At 41.9% G+C, this 23,015-nt stretch overlaps 1 protein-coding gene across 1 annotated transcript; it reads left to right on the top strand.

The window, feature by feature from the left end:
- Window positions 1-9,717: 9,717 nt before the first annotated feature.
- Window positions 9,718-10,161, top strand: LOC127668985 (endogenous retrovirus group K member 7 Pro protein-like). The gene has a single exon (XM_052162878.1). It carries the CDS (start codon window positions 9,718-9,720, stop codon window positions 10,159-10,161), a length of 444 nt encoding a protein of 147 aa, XP_052018838.1.
- Window positions 10,162-23,015: the final 12,854 nt, after the last annotated feature.

Here is a 23,015-nt window from a genome sequence, read left to right as displayed (position 1 = left end):
TTTTCAATCTCTGGCTTGCAACCCTTTTGTGTGGAGTATGAACATCTCTTTAACAAGGGCCACTTAAGATACTTCTGAATATCTGATATTTATATTTTGATTTGTAACACTATCAAATTTATAGTTATGAAGTAGCAACAAAAATGATTTTATTGTTGGAGGGGTTCACCACATGACATCATCTGAGAAACTGCGTTAAAGTGTGGCGGCATTAGGGAGGCTGGAAACTACTGGTCTAAGGTTGTTCTCTATGGAATCTGACAATATAAATACTGACTCCTTGCCACAATCCCTTGGTCACCTCAGTTTCTGCTTGGAGTGGTATGGTGGGGAGTGTGGACCTCAGGCATCTATCATTATCACTGTTCTCTTACAACACACACTTTGCCTTCCTCAGAAGCATGTCACATTAACCAGAAGTCTTTATTTCTCAAAGTGTCTCTTGAATATACTCATTTGGCAGGATCTCATGTAGATGGGGCCTTCTCCTTCTAACCTGGAATTTGATTGCATCAGAAACAAGAACATGGTGGTTCTTTGAGGTTCAAGGATGAGAACAGTATCCCTTCGATTTCTCCTCCTTTCTCTCAGTTTGGGAAACATCCACTAATGCTATAACCTGGCAGTAAAAGAAACATTTAGACCCCATTCACTATTCCACACAATATTTTTTTTTTGTTCACATGCAGTATTGTCACATGTGAGATTGTTTTGGTTTTGTTGTTTGGTTTTGCTTCGTTTTCTTTTGTTCTAAACTAGCATTTCATTTGCATCAGCTCCCTGTGATCTTCCACCTGTGCAGCAGTTTAGAGGGAAACAGAACCATTTATAAACGAACTAAAACAGGAGAGCAAAGCCTGATCTGAAGAGAGTCCTTTTATTTTCTAAACATTCTGTTCCTCATTTTATTTTTGAATTGCATTTCCCCTGCCCCCCACATATCCTGAGTGAGGCACTAGTCTCTTGTGGACAAATGAAACTTTGGAAGGCTAATACCTTCTGCTCTTCAGAGCAACTTGATGCTGCCCTCTATACCATGGCTTGTTATATGGGCAGCACAAGTCCATTCTATCTCAATGCCAAGCTACTCACACCATGTGTGGTATATCAGCTACTTCGGTTGTATGGTAAGAGGACAAGACTTTCAACTGAGGGCTCAGCTCATTCAAGGACAAAGAGCAGAGCGAATGTGGACACTGTGAGTCCCATAGATCACACAAGTGTTGCAGTGCCTCTTGCTACTAGAATGCCCTTCTATTAGGGAACTCAAGAGTTTTTCATCTGTGTATTAGATCTTTTAATGTGAAACTACTTCTAGGAATGGCCATAGTTCCACTTCTGTATTCTGTCTTGAAGAATTGACCTTTGCTGTATTCGTCACTGAAGCAGGGGAGCCTGCTGGCAGAGAAAGGTGTTGTTTGAAAATAAATTGCATTCATGTGCCGCTTATACAAGGCTGGTTTACCTGTACCATGCAGACTAATTACTTATGCATTGTATTTACCATTTGTTATCTGACTCTTCCCCAGCAATAAGATGAACCAGGGGTTCTTGCCCAATATTTTGGAGGCTGATGGATGTTTGAATATTTAGAACAGTTCTTGGCACATCATAGCTGTTTAGTAAATATTCATTAAATGATTATATAAGTAGAAGTCTCTGATCCTTACTCTATTTTTTTCTGAGTCTGTGTAAATAATAATATCACTGGTAAATGGTTCTTGGCTTTTGCAAATTTATAGGCTAAAGGACATTGTTAAACTGGGAGGGGAGTTATAAATGGTGATGTTTTATGTAATTAGTAAATGTGTATTTTATTCAAAAATTTACAAAAATCTTAGAAGTATCCAGTCAAAACTTTTAATAATGTTCTTGGTACAAAAATAGAAAGGGAATAATGTAAACTAATAATGCTAGTCTTATATGATCATAGTGGTAGTATTATATGATCGCAGTTTTTTAAATTTATCCACTTACTTATTTGATTCTTTCTTTCTTTCTTTCTTTCTTTCTTTCTTTCTTTCTTTCTTTCTTTCTTTCTTTCTTTCTTTCTTTCTTTCTTTCTTTCTTTCTTTCTTCCTTTCTTTCTTTCTTTCTTTCTTTCTTTCTTTCTTTCTTTCTTTCTTTCTTTCTTTCTTTCTTTCTTCCCTTCCTTCCTTCCTTCCTTCCTTCCTTCCTTCCTTCCTTCCTTCCTTCCTTCCTTCCTTCCTTCCTTTCCTTTTGGAGCTCTTCACTTGAGAAACACAGCTTCCTGCTTTAACGGAAACAGTTTCTTCGAAGTTGTCCAAGTCGAAAGACATGCTGGAATTCAGATGAGAGAATTCAGTAACTGCAGTAACAGAGCCTTAAGGGGAGTTTGAGGAAATCATCTGGCCTAGTAATTTCAGGCAAGTAAAATCCTAAATCATGCAGTTCTGTTGGGTAGCTTCCATTGTCAATTTGATTCCTCTTGAGTGAGTCCATGCTTTAGGATGGAGAGGAAGTACTCCAGCTGGCAATGTAGAAACACCCTATCTCCGTTCCCTCATGAAACTTAGACATCCAAAGAACCAGATTCAGAAAACAGCTTCTGAGCCTCTGGTTGTCTATGTCTCACTGGTGACTCCTTTTCAGCAAATATTTGTTTCTTCAACTTTGATTTTAGGAATAATCCATCAAGAATTTATGAGCATATGATACTTTTCTGTCAAAATCTGGGTACTTCCCATACACCACTAAATCTTTTATACACACAATACATACACACACACACACACACACACACACACACACAGAGAGAGAGAGAGAGAGAGAGAGACAGACAGACAGACAGACAGACAGACAGACTATGTCTGATCCTTTTTTTTCAATTATGTGAGTCTATATTCTGCACCCTTACTTTCCTCATAGCTGGAGTTTCTGGATTCCTGCCAGCAGTAGGCTTGATTTTCAGCTTCTTTGTTGCGTATGCCATAATGGTCAGGGAGGAGTCCAAACTTGAGCTCATGCCCATCCCTTCCCTTTGAGCTCTGATTTATCTCCTTGTTAGTTCTTTCTGCCATTCACTTGAGACATAGGTAACAAGTACCAGATCAGTCTGAATAACTGAGTTTCTCTTCTGTAGTTTCCTTCCTTGCTCACTACTCTCCTTCTCAAACCTTCAGCTGTTCTGTGGGTGTCTGCAACCTGGAGTGGGGAATCCTTCTAGTCTTCAGTATGACTTGTGTCCGAGAAGTTAAAATGAAAGTAAAGATGGTCAATAATGAAAACACTGGAGATATCAAGTGTTCTCTTCCAAGATAACAGGAGAAGGGTAGGGATGGTGTCTGTAAAAATGTGCAAGCGCTATCTTGGGAAGAAACCACATCTGAACTGAATTCTGCTTTCTTTTTCTCTTTTGCTCCTTCATGAGGTCAGTTGGCCACAGAAAGGAAAGAACTACGGAAAAGAAATCACTTTCACAAAAGGAAAGCAATCTTGGAAGTGGCATATTGTTAGATTAAGAAGGTACTTTTTCAAGATTTAATTTCTTATGCCTATAGATTTCTCTGTAGTGATTTTTTTTCAAAAGAAAAAAATCCTCCACTTGGCAATCAATATTTTTTGCTGCCTGCATTTCATGTGTTGCTTTTTACTCCTAAGACAAAAACTTGATCAAAACAATTTAACGTTAAAGAGTTTGTGTCTGCTCAGTTTCATAGGACATGTTCTGTCATATTGGGGACAAGAAGAGTACCGAGTAAGCAGGCAAGTTAGAAAGCAGCTAGTAAGTATACAGGCAGAGAATGCTGGGGCTGGCAGATATCTCCCCCTACAAGCCCCCAGAGCTTCTAAAGTGGTACCATTAATACCCAAGTAGTCCTATTTGGAAAGATACAAGGACACAATCATCAGAGCTGACCTTTAGTCTCCTAAGTTATTTTTTTTGAACTCAAGGTACTTGACAGCCAAAATTAATGATCACATTTCTGTCTTGCATATATAAAACTTCATAAAACAATTTTAGTGGCTCTCTTCAGAATAGCGATTCACCCTAACCCTGAGAAGCAAAGTTACTAGTAGACATTTATAAAACTGCCAGTGCCCCCTGATCTAGTTATGTTGCATTCAGTGGGTCATGTGAGCAGTTCTCATTAGCACAGGTCCATTTGTTATGAAGAATTAGGTCCCAATTTCTCCTTATTAATTAGGTTGCCACTAATGTGCAGAAACGGGAAGTCTTTGGCTTTAATTTCTACCTAAGTTTGATTCCTTACTATTATTTATGAAGTAGCATGATACTTATAAAGTTGCTATGAAATATACTTAACGTGGCATGACATTTCTTTTAGATCCACTGAGGATATTCAAGTGACTGAATAACCTCAAAGTAGAGTAAAATAAATCCAAGCCAGAACAGCTTTGCTCACTAGACCTTACCTGAAGGGAAAAGCTGTCTCAACATTCTTCAGCTTTAGGGCAATTAACTGCAATGTGTTCAACAGAGTCAAGAGAAGGGAGAGTTTAGCAACATCTTTTAATGAAGAACCGTCTAGAAAGTTGATTCCATTTATGCCTCTAACTTCCATGTTCCCCTTAGGCAATACCCAAATACCATGTAAATCATCCCTGAGTTTTAAAAACAAACCACCCAAACACATCTTATTTTTTTTCTTTCTCACAATTATTTAATTGTCTTTCTAATTAATTCCACACTCTGAAATAAATTATTGACTTAGCAGACTCCCTTGTTTTCTGTGACAGCTTTGGCAGTAAACAGGACATTAACAATTCATAATGAGCTGGGACATGTTTGCTTTTCTGTGTGCTAATTTCCTTCTCTATCAGAGAGAGTTTGACTCTTTCCTTCCTGCCCACTCTGAGGAAGAGAGTGACAGACTGTGGTCAGTGGATGTTGGAATAACAAGCATTAAAAAAAATACAACTAAGTCTTGTCATATCCAAGGATGCGGAAACAATTGATTGGACCTTTGCTCTTATCTTTTTCTTGGCCTTTCATTCCCCTCTTTTCTAGGGCACAGCAGCATCCCACATAGACTGGCACAGTAAAGATCCTACATTTCTCTCAATAATCAGTAAGTGTTGCACATAAAGGGTTAAGCTGATTTCTTGTGTACAAAAGTGGATCAGACAATTCTCCATGAAATGCATCTTATGGCATAACTCCTGAGGATCATTAAGACCCTGCCTTCCCTATCCCCCAGAAAATAGCATTCCTAATAGCATATAAAACTAAGAGAAAGTCAAGACAAAACCATAATTCAATGATGAAGAATTTGGAGGAAATTAATATCCCAGTTGATAGAGTTCAGTTAGGAACATAAAGATGGAAGCTATTGTAGGGAAGGTAGCCTATTTAGTGAAGGAACCAAATGCCTTTGAAATTGAGTCACAGGGGTAATGAACTATGGTTGGGCAAATTCAAGAGAAGTGGTCAATCAACAAGAAGACTTGTCTAATATCAGCCTGTGAGTTGTCATGTTGGTTGGATAAAGAGAAGCAGGTAGTTAAAGATATACAGACAAATTGTGTTGCTCTGCCTTTTTTTTTATTCCCTATATTCTTTGTTTACATTTCAAATGCTTTCCCCTTACCAGATTCCCCCCTCCCAATAGGTCCCATAAGCCCTCTTCTCTCCACCCATTCCCTAATCACCCCCCTTCCATTTCTCTGGTGCTCCCCTACAATGCTAGATCAAGCCTTTCCAGGACCAGGGCCCTCTCCTTACTTCTTCTTAGGAATCACTTGATATGCTAATTGTGTCTTGAGTATTCAGAGCTTCTGGGGTAATTAATATCCACTTATCAGTGATTGCATTCCATGTGTATTCTTCTGTGATTGGGTTACCTCACTTAGGATGATATTTTCCAGTTACAACCATTTGCCTACAAATTTCATGAATTCATTGTTTTTAATTTCTGAGTAGTATTCCATTGTGTAAATATACCACATTTTCTGTATCCATTCCTCCATTGAGGGACATGTGGGCTCTTTCCAGCTTCTGGCTATTATAAGTAAGGCTACTATGAACATAGTGGAGCATGTGTCCTTATTACATGCCAGGGAATCCTCTGGGTATATGCCCAGGAGTGGTATTGCATGATCCTCCAGAAGTGCCATGCCCAGTTTTCTGAGGAACCGCCAGACTGATTTCCAGAGTGGTTGTACCATCTTGCAATTCCACCAGCAGTGGAGGAGTGTTCCTCTTTCTCTACATCCTCACCAACACCTGTTGTCTCCTGAGTTTTTAACCTTAGCCATTGTGACTGGTGCAAGGTGAAATCTCAGGGATGTTTTGATTTGCATTTCCCTAATGACTAATGATGTTGAACATTTCTTAAGGTGCTTCTCAGCCATCCAAAGTTCTTCAGGTGAAAATTCTTTGTTTAGCTCTGTACCCCATTTTAATAGGGTTATTTGGTTCCCTGGTGTCGGGAGCCATCTTCAGAATTCAGTGCCAAGAACTCTCCATACCAGGAGCCATCCCCACCTGGCTCTCAATGCCAGGAGACTTCGATACCAGGAGTCATTCTCACTTAGATCTCCATGCCAGGAACTGTTCCTACATAAATCTCAAAACCCCCTCCCTTTGAAATTCATCTGTAGATGCCAAGAACTGTTCCTACATAAATCTCAAAACCCCTCCCTTTGAAGTCCATCTGTAGGTACATTACTATAGCAACCCCTTTCCACTTCACCGCTTCATGACCCCCCTTTTATCATGCCAACATTCCAATAGCAATAACTAGCTTTACCAGAAATTATGAGAAACTGTTTCTTAGAAATGATGCCAACCCCCTGAGATTGTTCCCCCCTTTACCCCTCCCAAACCTTGTATGCTTCCCTTTATATTGACTTGTCTGGAAAATAAAGTTTGACAGCTTGATCAGAACTAGACAGGCTGTCCTGCCTCTCTCTTTTGTCTTGTCGCCCCATCGCCTTTCCTCTAGGTGGCTTAAAGGAACCCTGTTGATTGTCCTGCGGGTCGGGACACTTTGGCGCCCAACGTGGGGCACCTGTGGAGCTATCTAGAGAAAGGAGGTCGTGGATCAAGGAGGAGGGCCCTCCGCATTCGGCTCCTGGAGAGGAGCAGCTCCTTGGGAGAACTGGATTTGGTCGAAGCACGGTTGACCCGCCGGCGCGCTCGGCCAAGGGAAAAGTCTCCACGACAACTTCGTCTCTTGGAAGGTGAGACCCCATGGGGCAAGCTTTTAGTCAGCAATCCCTGTTCATTTCAGGGCTAAAGGAATCTCTCAAGACACGAGGGGCTAGGGTAAAGAAAAAAGACCTTAAGCATTTCTTAGACTTTGTCGGACAAATTTGTCCCTGGTTCCCGGAGGAAGGAACCATAGATAAAAAAACTTGGGCTAGAGTAGGTGACTGTTTTAGAGATTACTATACATCATTTGGCCCGGAAAAAATCCCGGTTACTGCTTTTAACTATTGGTCTCTGATAAATGACATTATTCAGAACTCCTCTCGCTTCCAAGATCTAGTTTCTGAAGGAGAACGCACTCTGAGAAAGCATTCTTCCAGGGCACCGTCTGTGCACTCTCTCGACCCTTCTGCCTCTGCTGTGATTGATATGGAGGAAGGGAATTTAAACAGGTCTGTGTCTGTGTCTGCTCTTTCCCCTCCTGATTCTTCTAAAGAACTATGTAATAAAATAAGTTACCCACCGTTACAAGCTCTAAAATCGGGTCAAGGTCCTGAGGTTGTCCCCCTAGGGGAGGGAGCTAATTCAGAGGAGGAAGCAATGATATCTAACCCAAACCCACCTAAGGTTGTTGCTCATACCACTACCATTGCCTTTGCATCTGCACCCTCTGCACCAGAGGTAGTTCCACCTTTCGCCCCCCCATCGTGCATGCCCTTAGATGAGATATTTACTACTCCCGCAGCTTCGGCTGCTCGCAGGAGAGTAACGGAGGAGATTTCTTCTCTCCGCCAAATGGTAGAGAGCCGCAAGGAGCAAGTAGCACTCTTAAAGGCGCTACGTGATTTAGAAGGGCAGATGGTAACTTTAACTACGGGATTTGTCTCAAACACGGAGACCCCGAGAAAGTCAGAGCAAAGATCCTCGCAAAAGGATCCAGTCCTGGTTTTCCCACTCTCCTTGCGCAGTGGAGCCACAATTCCCAGAGAGGCCCCAGCTGAGGTTGAGGAGGAGAATCCGGATGACTCGGAGGGAGAGGAGGAGAGAGAAATAGGAGATAGGTCTCCAGGTACCCCGCAACCACATTCCTTGGGAACTCCGACTCCCGATGAGGGCAAGGGCAGTAATGTATCAAATTCAAATTACCTTTACAAGCCTCTTGACTTTAAAATTCTAGAAAAGCTAAAGTCGGCAGTTACAGCCTACGGGCCGACAGCTCCTTTCACACTGGCTTTGTTAGAGTCTTCTACTGAAGGCTGGCTTGTACCCAGGGAATTTACCCAGCTTGCCCGAGCTGCACTCTCTGGGGGAGAATTTGTTCTTTGGAAGTCAGAAGCGGCCGAAATAGCTAAGGAAATCGAAAGTAAAAACCGCTTACGGGCAGAGTGTAAATCTTGGACTGCTAAGAAACTCCTAGGTGATTCCCCTTTTAATTCATTGGAAGCCCAAATGAAGTACCCTCCAGGACTCCTAGCTCAAGTTAGACAAATATATCTCACTGCCTGGAAAAAACTTCCACCCAAGACAGGGTCATCTGCCACTCTGACTAAAGTCCTTCAAGGTCCAGATGAATCCTATAATTCATTCATTAGTCGCCTCACTGAAACTGCGGAGCGTATCTTTGGGCCCCAAGACCCCGATAGTCCATTTCTCAAACAGCTTGCCTTTGAAAATGCAAATCCATCCTGCCAGGATGTGCTTAAACATCACCGTACAAAATCCTTGGCAGAATATGTTCGCTTATGCACAGGTTTGGGGACCAGTCATGCTATGGGATTAGCGATAGGAGTTGCACTTCAGAAAGCAGGTATTCAGTCGCAAAAGACTTGCTTTAATTGCAAACAGCCCGGACACTTCCAACGTGATTGTCCTCATCCCAGGGCTGACAAGAATTCTTTGCCCCAAGCTTCAGCTCCTCAATCTACAGGCCCACCTGTCCTAAGGCAAAAACTTCCAACTACCATTTGTCCTCGCTGTTGTAGAGGCTATCATTGGCTAAAAGACTGTAATTCCAAGAGAGATGTTCTTGGTCGTCCTCTCTCTTCCCGGCATTCGGGAAACGCCCTACGGGGGCAGCCACCGGCCCCCTACCTGCGGACCAACCCCGGGGCGATTGGGTTTGTCCCACAACAACAGCAACAACAGTCAGTGTTCCCTCCAGTCAACAGCGCAGATCAATCTCTCAATTGCGAAGAGCCACCCCAGGCAGCGCAGGCCTGGATTTGTGCGCCACCACCAGCTCAGTATTAAAGCCTGAGGATGGTGTGCAGGTATTTCCAACCGGAGTTTATGGTCCCCTACCACCTGGGACATTTGGCTTAGTCATAGGAAGAGCCTCTTTGTCTAAAGGAGGATTTCAAGTTATTCCAACCCCTGTAGACTCACCATATGAGGGAGAAATTGTAGTCCTAGCCAGAGTTCTGGAAGGACTTATGTCTATCTCTCCAGGACAGCCTATAGCTCAGTTACTCCTCCTTCCAAAAGTTGCCCACCACAACCCTGTTAATAAGGAACATAGGGACCAGGGAGAAACAGGAATAGCAGATGTCTTCTGGATACACAAGATCTCCCCTTCCCGCCCCATGCTTACTTTAAAATTGGATGGCAAGGTTTTCACAGGTCTCCTCGACTCAGGAGCAGATGCTACTGTCATTTCCTCGAAACATTGGCCTAGTAGCTGGCCGTTGACAGCCTCTGTAACCCATCTGCGAGGCATAGGCCACTCCAATAACCCACAGGTCAGTGCTAAGGTACTTACTTGGATAGATCAGGAAGGCAATTCGGGGACTGTAACTCCTTTTGTCATCAGGGATCTCCCTGTCAATATTTGGGGCCGAGATATTCTTTCTCAAATGAACATTATTATGTGCAGTCCTAATGAGATTGTTACAAAGCAAATGCTGGCACAAGGGTTCCTTCCAGGACGCGGACTGGGTGGGGAAGCTCAAGGCATTCGATACCCAATACAAGTCCGGCAGAAACCGGATAGACAAGGACTAGGCTTCCCAGATTCGGATTTTCCCTAATGGCCACTGTCATGTCTGCACCCCCCACTCATGCAGATAAGATCTGCTGGAGGGATTCCCCCCCTGTGTGGGTTGATCAGTGGCCTCTAACTCAAGAAAAATTAAAAGCGGCTCGAGAGCTAGTGCAGGAGCAACTCGTCGCAGGTCATATAGAACCATCCTCTTCCCCTTGGAATACACCTATCTTTGTAATTAAGAAAAAATCTGGTAGATGGAGACTTCTACAAGATCTTAGGGCTGTTAATAAAGTAATGATTCCTATGGGAGCTCTTCAGCCTGGTTTGCCTACCCCTGCAGCTATCCCCAAGGACCTTTTCAAAATTGTTATTGATTTGAAAGATTGTTTCTTCACTATTCCCTTACATCCTGATGACTGCCCTCATTTTGCTTTCAGCCTCCCACAAATTAATTTTCAGGGACCCATGGATAGGTTCCAATGGCGAGTGCTTCCCCAGGGCATGGCTAATAGTCCTACCCTAGCACAGAGGTTTGTGGCTCAAGCTATTTACCCCATCCGTAAAGCATGGCCACAGATTTACCTTCTTCACTACATGGATGATATTTTTCTTGGAGCTCCCACTGAAGCTCAAGCCTTACAATGCTTCCAGCAACTCCAGGCAGCTTTGTCTGGTCGAGGCTTGAAAATTGCCCCTGATAAGATTCAACTTCAAGCCCCTTACTCTTATTTGGGCTTCCAGCTTTCACAAGACCGTGTCTTTACTCCAAGGATAGAGCTCCATTTAGCTTCCCTAAAAACTTTACACGACTTTCAACAACTTTTGGGTAACTTGCAGTTCCTTCGACCTTATCTTAAAATCTCGCCAGATGTTTTGCTTCCCCTTTATGATCTATTGAAAGGCGATACCCATCCACTTTCGCCTCGCGTACTTAACCCTCAGGCTTCAAAGGCTCTTGCACAAATTGAACAGGCTATATCTTCACAGACCACTTTTCAGTTTAACCCTAACCTTCCCTTACATTTTATTGTGTGTGCTACTTCTCACTCTCCTTTGGGTGTCTTTTGGCAAAGGGGTTCAGGAACTTCTTCAGGGTGCCCCCTGATGTGGGTTCCCCTCCATTCTAAGCCTAGCAAGATTTTAGCCACTTATTATTCCTTATCTGCTAATTTAATCCTAAAGGGTAGAAAACTGGCCAGACAATATTTTGGCAAGGACCCTGACATTCTTATAGTTCCTTATACCTCAGAGCAGGTTGACTGGCTTTTTCAAACAGACAATGATTGGGCCATTGCGTGTGCTGCCTTTGCTGGCACTATTGACAATCATTTCCCCAATGATCCTCTTATACAGTTTGCTAGAATTCACCCATTTGTGTTCCCCAAAGTCACCTCCAAGCAGCCACTTAAAGAGGGAGTTACTGTTTTCACAGATGGTTCCTCAAATGGACGTGCTGCTTATGTTCTAGGTGACGAGGCTTTTGTGTCCCATTCTCCATATTCGTCAGCACAATTAGTTGAGTTATTTGCTGTACAACAGGTTTTTGAAAGATTATGTTCTTCCCCTTTTAACCTGTACACAGACAGTGCCTATGTAGCTAACTCTATTCCACTTCTAGAGACGGTCCCATACATACGAACTACCTCTACTGCTTCTCATCTGTTTACTAAAATTCAACAACTTATCCTTACAAGAACCACTCCCTTCTTTGTGGGTCATCTAAGAGCACATACAGGCCTAAATGGCCCCCTCTCTGAAGGTAATGCCAAGGCAGATGAGGCCACTCGCCTTGTTTCCGCCGTTCTGTCCACTCCTTTAATAAAAGCTCGACAAGCACATGACCTCCATCACCTCAATGCCTCTACGTTGAGACAGATGTTTAAAATTTCTAGGGAACAGGCTCGATCTATAGTCAAAGGCTGCCCAGCTTGTGTTTCTCTACTCCCCACTCCTCATCTAGGAGTTAATCCTAGAGGCCTGCTTCCAAATGAACGTTGGCAAATGGATGTGACTCACTTCCCCTCCTTTGGAAGGTCCAAATATGTTCATGTTACAATTGATACATTTAGTGGGTTTCTCTTTGCTTCTCCCCTTTCGGGTGAAGCCTCTCGGGATGTTATTTCTCATGTTATTCAATGTATGATAGTTATGGGAAAACCTCAAACCATTAAGACTGACAATGGGCCAGGATACACAGGTACTAAGTTTCAAAAGTTTTGCTCACTCTTTGGTATTAAACACATCACTGGTATTCCTTACAACCCTCAAGGTCAGGGAATTGTCGAAAGAGCACATCAGACCTTAAAAAATATGCTTCAACGACTTTCCACCCCCACGGAAACTTTCATGACTCCTTCACCTCGAAATAAACTTGCTCATGCCCTGTTTGTGCTTAATTTCTTGAGACTGGATAATGATGGACGTTCAGCTGCTGACCGTCACTGGCATTCTGGTTCCAAACATTCTCATGCCACAGTGATTTGGAAAAACCCCCTTACCAGTCAATGGGAGGGACCCGATCCTGTGCTTATCTGGGGTCGTGGCTCAGCATGCATTTATGACCAAAAGAACTCTGAACCCAGATGGCTCCCAGAACGCCTTATAAAACAAGTTAACCCTCTGTCCAGAGTGGAACATTCGTCTCCCTCTGAGACTCATTCTCCTTCTCTTACAGATGCTGCTACCTCACCTGATCAAGATGCTCCTGAGGACCCTACTATGGCAGGATGCACTGGCGACAACAATTCAACGGCCCCATAAGCCCTCTTCAGGAGTGTCCTCCAGGCACTTGGTTTGGAATTTTACATGGATGGTCCTCTCAGATAAAAAGGACCCTGTCTGGTCTGTCTCCAAACTATCTAATCAAATTTGGTGGCCAGATGCCCTGACCCCTGATCTTTGCAAGATTGCACTTAGTATGGGAGCACCTTGGGGAATTGAGCATCCTTTAGATCTTTCCATGGCCCCAGAATTCCCTACACGCAACCCTAAGCCTGGTTGTGGTAACTCAGTTCGACGTGCCTTACTAAGGAGAACCGAGTTTTATGTCTGCCCTGGGTACCATCGTGGCAGTTCTGTAGACAAAAAATGTGGAGACAAAGCAGACTTTTTCTGTGCATCCTGGGCTTGTGTAACTGCTGGAGATGCATCTTGGAATCCCACTACCTCATGGGACTACATCCAAGTGAAACATAACATTACTCCCTCAGCTAGTTTTCAAAAATATGATGAGTCCTGCCTGGCCTCTAATCCTTCTACAAAGGGATGGTGCACACCTTTACGAATTACATTCACCACCCATGCAAAGTCTCCCAATTTGCATTGGCAGATAGGCTATGAATGGGGTCTTCGCCTCTATGTACTTGGGTTTGATGCAGGTATTATTTTCTCCATTAAGCTCCTTAAAGAGCCTTTATATCATGCTCAGCCAGTACCAATGGGACCTAATTCTGTGTTGGTACCTCATCCTGTTCCTCCTAAAGGAATTGATCAGGACAGCACCCGTGCTCCTTCTATTAAAGACACTTCCCTACCTTCTGTATTTCCCCTCCGGCCACCAGCTAAGCCATCAGCTACTACACTGCCTGTACAGCCAGCTCCCACTAAAAATCTTGTACTTTCTTTAGTTAATCAGACTTTTCTCACCTTAAATGAAACTTCCCCTGAACTTGTTGAAGATTGCTGGTTGTGCTACCATTCGCAACCACCCTTTTATGAAGGAATTGCTGTTCTTGGTGACCCCCCCCATGCGGATGATCCACGGCGCTGCCGTTGGCAAAAGGGGGCTTGGCCAGGTCTTTCGTTAACCCAGATATCTGGCCTGGGACTTTGTGTGATCTCTAGTGGAACAAATGTCCCCTCACTTTATGCTCACTTGTGCAATGAAACCTATTTTCCCCCTCCTGGCAATTATTTTATTCTCCCCCCAGAGGGAACTTGGTGGGTGTGCCTTGATGGCCTTACACCTTGCCTCTCTGCCTCAGTTTTTCAAAATCGAAAGAAGGGGGAGAAACCTGAGTTTTGCATTCTTATTAAGATGTTCCCTCGTTTAGTTTATTATCGCTCTGAAGAATTTTTTCACTTGTGGGATCAATCCACATCTACTGGAGGCTCCACTTCTTTGAGCCGCCCTCGCAGAGAACCTATCTCTGCTGTTACTCTCTCTGTCCTACTTGGCCTTGGAGCTGTAGGAGCAGGGACCGGTATTTCTTCCCTTGTTCTTTCCAACTCTAGGTACACGGAGCTAAGTGCTACCATCGATCAAGACGTCCAACGCCTTCAGCAGGGGATAATTGATCTCTCCGACTCCGTTGACTCCCTAGCTGAGATTGTCCTCCAAAATAGGAGAGGACTTGATCTCCTGTTCCTCCAACAGGGTGGACTTTGTGCAGCTTTAAAAGAAGAGTGTTGTTTTTATGTTAGTAAGACAGGAGTTGTAAAAGACAGCATGAAAATAGTCAGACAAGGCCTAGAAAAACGTAAGAGAGAAAGAGAACAGAAAGAAAGCTGGTATGAAAATTGGTTTTCCACCTCTCCATGGCTCACTACACTTTTACCCAGTGTCCTAGGACCCTTTGTAGGTTTGTTATTGTTATTTTCTTTTGGACCATGGGCTTTTAAACGTCTCACAGCCCTAATTAAGAAGCGGATAGATGACCTGGCAGCCAAACCTATTCAGGTACATTACCATCGTTTGGCTATGGAGGACTGAGAGATGGCTACCTAAACCCCCAGGGCAAAACAGCCCAAACAGCACACTCTAGTGCCTTAACAGAAAGAGCATCCTTGTCACAGCCATTCCAGCCGGGACTCCAGAAGGAGCCCCACAAGCTCAAGGCATCAATAACAATTAACTTGCTGGGCAGTTAGCCAATGACGGGCAACTTCCCAGGGCCACTCCCACCTAAGACAGGTATCTCTGGAGGCTGGCAGGGATGACCAAACGGGAACGGGATGTTGGATGACCGGGTCGATTCCTAAGACAGGCGCTGTCCCATTATTTTGATGCCTTATCTGCTTGCCATCAATGGCTGTCTGACCTCTGCTCTCTATACAAAGAAGGGGGAATTGTCGGGAGCCATCTTCAGAATTCAGTGCCAAGAACTCTCCATACCAGGAGCCATCCCCACCTGGCTCTCAATGCCAGGAGACTTCGATACCAGGAGTCATTCTCACTTAGATCTCCATGCCAGGAACTGTTCCTACATAAATCTCAAAACCCCCTCCCTTTGAAATTCATCTGTAGATGCCAAGAACTGTTCCTACATAAATCTCAAAACCCCTCCCTTTGAAGTCCATCTGTAGGTACATTACTATAGCAACCCCTTTCCACTTCACCGCTTCATGACCCCCCTTTTATCATGCCAACATTCCAATAGCAATAACTAGCTTTACCAGAAATTATGAGAAACTGTTTCTTAGAAATGATGCCAACCCCCTGAGATTGTTCCCCCCTTTACCCCTCCCAAACCTTGTATGCTTCCCTTTATATTGACTTGTCTGGAAAATAAAGTTTGACAGCTTGATCAGAACTAGACAGGCTGTCCTGCCTCTCTCTTTTGTCTTGTCGCCCCATCGCCTTTCCTCTAGGTGGCTTAAAGGAACCCTGTTGATTGTCCTGCGGGTCGGGACACCCTGGGGGTCTAACTTCTTGAGTTCTTTGTATATATTGGATATTAGCCCTCTGTCGGATGTAGGGTTGGTAAAGATCTTACAGAAACTTTGTAATTTTATGAGGTCCCATTTGTCAATTCTTGATCTTAGAGCATAAGCTATTGGTGTTCTGTTCCAGAAATTTTCCCCTGTGCCCATGTCCTCAAGGGTCTTCCCCAGTTTCTTTTCTATTAGTTTCACAAAAATCTCTCTTTTTTTTAATTTGATATATTTTTTATTTACATTTCAAATGATTTCTCCTTTTCTAGTCCCCCACTCCCAAAAAGTCCCATAAGAACCCTTCTCTCCCCATGTCCTCTCACCCACCACTTCCCACTTCCCCGTTCTGGTTTTGCCAAATACTGCTTCACTGAGTCTTTCCAGAACAAGGGGCCACTCCTCCTTTCTTCTTGTACCTCATTTGATGTGTGGATTATGTTTTGGGTATTCCAATTTTCTAGGTTAATATCCACTTATTAGTGAGTGCATACCATGATTCACCTTTTGAGTCTGGGTTATCTCACTTAGTATGATGTTCTCTAGCTCCATCCATTTGCCTAAGAATTTCATGAATTCATTGTTTCTAATGGCTGAATAGTACTCCATTGTGTATATATACCACATTTTTTGCATCCACTCTTCTGTTGAGGGATACCTGGGTTCTTTCCAGCATCTGGCAATTATAAATAGGGCTGCTATGAACATAGTAGAGCATGTATCCTTATTACATGGTGGGGAATCCTCTAGGTATATGCCCAGGAGTGGTATAGCAGGATCTTCTGGAAGTGAGGTGCCCAGTTTTCTGAGGAACCGCCAGACTGATTTCCAGAGTGGTTGTACCAATTTGCAACCCCACCAGCAGTGGAGGAGTGTTCCTCTTTCTCCACATCCTCGTCAACACCTACTGTCTCCTGAATTTTTAATCTTAGCCAGTCTGACTGGTGTAAGGTGAAATCTCAGGGTTGTTTTGATTTGCATTCCCCTAATGACTAATGAAGTTGAGCATTTTTTAAGATGCTTCACTACCATCCGAAGTTCTTCAGGTGAGAATTCTTTGTTTAACTCTGTACCCCATTTTTTAATAGGGTTGTTTGGTTTTCTGGAGTCTAAGTTCTTGAGTTCTTTATATATATTGGATATTAGCCCTCTATCTGATGTAGGATTGGTGAAGATCTTTTCCCAATTTGTTGGTTGCCAATTTGTCCTTTTGATGGTATCCTTTGCCATACAGAAACTTTGTAATTTTATGAGGTCCCATTTGTCAATTTTTGATCTTAGAGCATACGCTATTGGTGTTCTGTTCAGAGACTTTCTCCCTGTACCGATGTCCTCAAGGGTCTTCCCCAGTTTCTTTTCTATTAGCTTCAGAGTGTCTGGCTTTATGTGGAGGTCCTTGATCCATTTTGATTTGAGCTTAGTACAAGTAGACAAGGATGGATGAATTCGCATTCTTCTGCATGCTGACCTCCAGTTGAACCAGCACCATTTGTTGAAAAGGCTATCATTTTCCATTGGATGTTTTCAGCCCCTTTGTCGAGGATCAAGTGGCCATAGGTGTGTGGCTTCATTTCTGGATCTTCAATCCTGTTCCATTGATCTGCCTGCCTGTCACTGTACCAATACCATGCAGTTTTTAACACTATTGCTCTATAGTATTGCTTGAGGTCAGGGATACTGATTACCCCAGAATTTCTTTTGTTACTGAGAATGGTTTTAGCTATCCTGGGCTTTTTGTTATTCCAGATGAATTTGATAATTGGTCTTTCTAACTCTGTGAAGAATTGATCTGGGATTTTGATGGGTATTGCATTGAATCTGTATATTACTTTTGGCAAAATGGTCATTTTAACTATATTGATTCTACTGATCCATGAGCATGGGAGGTTTTCCCATTTTTTGAGGTCTTCTTCCATTTCCTTCTTCAGAGTCTTGACGTTCTTGTCATACAGATCTTTCACATGTTTGGTAAGAGTTACCCCAAGATACTTTATACTGTTTGTGGCTATTGTGAAGGGGGTCATTTCCCTAATTTCTTTCTCAGCCTCCTTATCCTTTGAGTATAGGAAGGCCACTGATTTGCTTGAGTTGATTTTATAACCTGCCACTTTGCTGAAGTTGTTTATCAGCTGTAGGAGTTCTCTAGTGGAGTTTCTTGGGTCACTTAGGTAGACTATCATGTCATCTGCAAATAATGACAGCTTGACTTCTTCCTTTCCAATTTGTATCCCTTTGACCTTCTTATGTTGTCGAATTGCCCGAGCTAGTACCTCAAGTACAATATTGAAAAGATAAGGAGAAAGGGGGCAGTCCTGTCTAGTCCCTGATTTTAGTGGAATTGCTTCCAACCAAAAAAAGCACAGGACCAGATGGTTTCAGTGCAGAATTCTATCAGACCTTCAAAGAAGACTTAACACCAATACTCTTCAAACTATTCCACAAAACAGAAACAGAAGGAACACTACCCTATTCCTTCTACGAAGCCACAATTACGCTGATAGCAAAACCACACAAAGATCCAACAAAGAAAGAGAACATCAGGCCAATTTCCCTTATGAACATTGATGCAAAAATACTCAGTAAAATTCTTGCCAACTGAACCCAAGAACACATCAAAATGATCATCCACCATGATCAAGTGGGCTTTTTCCCAGGAATGCAGGGTTGGTTCAATATATGGAAATCCATCAATGCAATCCACTACATAAACAAACTCAAAGAAAAAAACCACATGATCATTTTATTGGATGCTGAAAATGCATTTGACAAAATTTAGCATCCTTTCATGCTTAAAGTCTTGGAAAGAACAGGAATTCAAGGCCCATACCTAAACATAGTAAAAGGAATATACAGAAAACCGGTAGCCAGCATCAAACTAAATGGAGAGAAACTTGAAACAATCCCACAAAAATCTCTTAAAGAAATACAGGAAAATACAAATAAGCAAGTGGAGGAACTGAGCAAAATCATCCAGGATCTAAAAACAGAAGTAGAAACAACTAAAAAATTGCAAAGGGAGACAACTTTGGAGATAGAAAACCTTGGGAAGAAATCAGGGGCCATAGATGCAAATATCAACAACAGAATACAAGAGATAGAAGAGACAATCTCAGATGCCGAAGATACCATAGAAACCATTGACTCAATGGTCAAAGAAAATGCAAAATGCAAAAAGGTTGTAACCCCAAACATCCAGGAAACCAGGACACAATGACAAAGCCAAACCTAAGGATTATAGGCATTGATGAGAGTGAAGATTTAGAAATTAAAGGGCCAGCAAATATCTTCAACAAAATTATGGAAGAAAACTTCCCTATCCTAAAGAGAGAGATGCCCATAAATATACAAGAAGCCCACAGAACTCCAAATAGACTGGACCAGAACAGAAATACTTCCCGTCACATAATAATCAACCCCCCCACAAATGTACTAAACAAAGAAAGAATATTAAAGGTAGTAAGAGAAAAAGGGCAAATAACACATAAAGGAAGACCTATCAGAATTACACCAGACTTCTCACCAGAGACCATGAAAGCTAGAAGATCCTGGGCAGATCTCATGCAGACTCTAAGAGAATACAAATGTCAGCCAAAACTACTATACCCAATAAAACTCTCGATCACCATAGAGGGAGAAACCAAGATATTCCATGACAAAACCAAATTTACACAATATCCTTCTATAAACCCAGCCCTACAAAGGATAGTAGGGGGAAAACACCAATATAAGGAGGGAAACTATACCCTGGAAAAAGGAAGATAGTAAACTTCTTTCATCAAACCCAAAAGAAGATAACCAATCAAATATAAAAAATAACTTTAAAAATGACAGGAAGTAATAATCACAATTCCTTAATATTTATTAACATCAATGGACTCTATTCCCCAATAAAAAGACATAGACTAACAGACTGGATATGTAAACAGGACCGTACATTTTGCTGCATACGGGAAACACACCTCAGTATCAAAGACAAATACTACCTTAGAGTAAAAGCTGGAAGACAATTTTACAAGCAAATGGTCTCAGGAAACAAGCTGGAGTGGTCATTCTAATATCAGATAAAATTGACTTTCAACCTAAAGTCATCAAAAGAGACACAGAAGGACACTTCTTGTTGGTCAAAGGAAAAGTCCACCAAGAAGAAAACTCAATTCTAAACATCTATGCTCCAAATTCAAGGGCACCCTCATTCATAAAAGAAACTTTACTAAAGCTCAAAGCACATGTTGCACCTAACACAATAATTGTGGGTGACTTCAATACTCCACTCTCCTGAATGGACCGATCAGGAAAACAGAAACTAAACAGAACACAGTGTAACTAATTGACACTTTAGACCAATTGGATTTGACAGCTATATATAGAACATTTCATCCCAAAGCAAAGGAATATACCTTTTTCTCAGCACCTCATGGTACCTTCTCCAAAATCGATCATATAGTTTGTTACAAGCCAGACCTCAACAAATATAAGAAGATCAAAATAATCCCATGCCTCCAATCAGATCACTATGGAGTAAAAGTGGTATTTAACAATAACAAAAACAACAGAAAGCCTACATACACATGGAATCTGAACAATACTCTACTCAATGATACCTTGGTCAAGGAAGAAATAAAGAAAGAAATCAAAGATTTTTTAGAATGCAATGAAAATGAAGGCACAACATACACACATCTATGGGACACAATGAAAGCAGTGCTAAGAGGAAAACTCATAGCCCTGAGTGCCTCCATAAAGAAACAGGAGAAAGCATACACTAGCAGCTAAAAGGCACACCTGGAAGCCCTGGAACAGAAAGAAGCTAATTCACCCAGGAGGAGTAGAATACAGGAAATCATCAAACTCAGAGCTGAAATCAATCAAGTAGAAACAAAGAGAACCATACAAAGAATCAACAAAACCAGGAGCTGGTTCTTTGAGAAAATCAATAAGACAGATAAACCCTTAGCCAGACTAACCAAAGGGCACAGAGACAGTATCCAGATTAACAAAATTAGAAATGAAAAGGGGGATTCACAACAGAAACTGAGGTAATTAAAAAAAAAATGATCAGATCCTACTACAAAAGCCTGTACTCAACACAACTGGAGAATCTGCAGGAAATGGACAATTTCCTAGACAAATACCAAATATAAAAATTAAATCAGGATCAAATAGATCATCTAAACAGTCCCATAACCCCTAAAGAAATAAAAGGGGTCATGGAATGTCCTCCAACCAAAAAAAGCACGGGACCAGATGGTTTTAGTGCAGAATTCTATCAGACCTTCAAAGAAGACCTAACACCAATACTCTTCAAACTATTCCACAAAATAGAAACAGAAGGAACACTAAGAAACTCATTCTACGAAGCCACAATTATGCTGATACCAAAACCATACAAAGATCCAACAAAGAAAGAGAACTTCATGCCAATTTCCTTTATGAAGATGGATGCAAAAATACTCAATAAAATTCTTGCCAATTGAATCCAAGAACACATCAAAACGATCATCCACCATGATCAAGTAGGCTTCATCCCAGGGATGCAGGGATGGTTCAATATAAGGAAATCCATCAATGCAATTCACTAAATACACATACTCAAAGAAAAAAACCACATGGTTATTTCATTAGATGCTGAAAAGCATTTGACAAAATTCAGCATCCTTTCATGCTAAAAGTCTTGCTTTGACTTAAATATGAGGAATCCTGGTGAGATTGAAAGTTTTATGACAGTTCCTTCTCTAGAGAAGTTATGGTAAGAATTAAGCAGATTTGGGATATAACACAGGTATGAGTCTCAGTTGTTTTACCCCTCTGATTTAGTTATGTATACTCCCCTAAATAAGAACTTGAGGGCAGGGTACAAGTCAGGGATAAAGCATTTGCCCAAATCCCTTTATTCCATACCTTGCATTCCCAGGAAATAAAATATGAGAAAGTTTGGGGAGAGAGAATGTACAATTTAATGTGGAGTTTATATATAGTATTTGTTTATTATGCATAGTGTTATAAATAGTTAAAATTATAGTTTACTTGGTAGGGTACTTACCTAGCACATACAAGCTCCTGACTTTAGATCCTAGCATCCTATAAACAGAACGTGGCACACGCCTGTAATCCTAGCACTCTGGGAGGCAGAGGCAGGCGGATTTCTGAGTTCGAGGCCAGCCTGGTCTACAGAGTAATCTCCAGGACAGCCAGGGCTATACAGAGAAAATCTGCCTTGAAAAATCCAAATCCAAAAAACCAAAAAAATAAAAAATAAAAAAGAAAGAAAGAAAGAAAGAAAGAATTCCTGAAGTTTGGATCCCGGAGCTTTTGATTAACTTGCTAAGCAAGATTAAGGAGTTGGTTCTGTGACACATGCTCTTATGCCAGTGTTAAGGTAGAGCTTCCGAGTAAGAAGTTTCCCTATGGCCAGAGAATGGCTAATCATTCACCTACATGGGACATGACTGAATTTACAACCACTGGAAACGGGAGCCTCAAATGAAAAGTTTTAATTGTAAGGCTAACGTAACCAGGCAGTCAAGTGGAGAAGCAATGAGAGGAAGCCGCATGAAGGAGAATATTATGCAAATTGATCTGAAAATTGCTTGTAGTTATATTATCTCCAAGAAACCATTTCTGCTAATTCAAGGACTATTTCTTTTTCTCCACAAAGACTGTTGGTATTCTGGGAAATAGGAAACCCTTAGCAGAAGCATGGCAGCCTTTGGACATCCACTGGCTCTTTGAAAGGGCACACCTGTACACATATGGGTCAAGTTACTAGTTTGCTACCAGGAAGTGGATTTTGATGAGTTTTCCATCTTTCTGCTCCCTCCTCTTCATGTTCAGCATGTACTATAATGTCCACAATATAGCACTCGTGCTGTAGATATGAAAGCATAGTTTTACACTCATTTTCTTAAATAATGCCACAGCTGGATAAGAGACAGAACTCATTGAATGGTAGGTCTTAAACACTGTGTTGTTTTATTGGTATGAGTTTTTATGTGCAATTATGCTTGTTTGTACAATGGATGTGTGTTGTGATACATGCATCAGAAGATTGAATTTTTACTCCCTGACAATGTATTCTTCACTGTCTAAAAGTGGATCCACACAGACTACAGAGCCAACAGAAAGCAGAAGAAATCAGATGAGTAATGCTGCCTCCTTCTGCCCCTGCTCTTTTTCATGAAAATGTGCTTCAGGCTGCTGAAAGATGGAACTGGTGTGCTCTTTCCCAAGTCATCGCTCATCTTGAACATC

This window comes from Apodemus sylvaticus, chromosome 18 (assembly GCF_947179515.1).
Source record: "Apodemus sylvaticus chromosome 18, mApoSyl1.1, whole genome shotgun sequence".
NCBI classification, from domain to species: domain Eukaryota; kingdom Metazoa; phylum Chordata; class Mammalia; order Rodentia; family Muridae; genus Apodemus; species Apodemus sylvaticus.
Note: the sequence above shows the minus strand (reverse complement) of the source record. Positions and strands in the feature narration are given on the sequence as shown.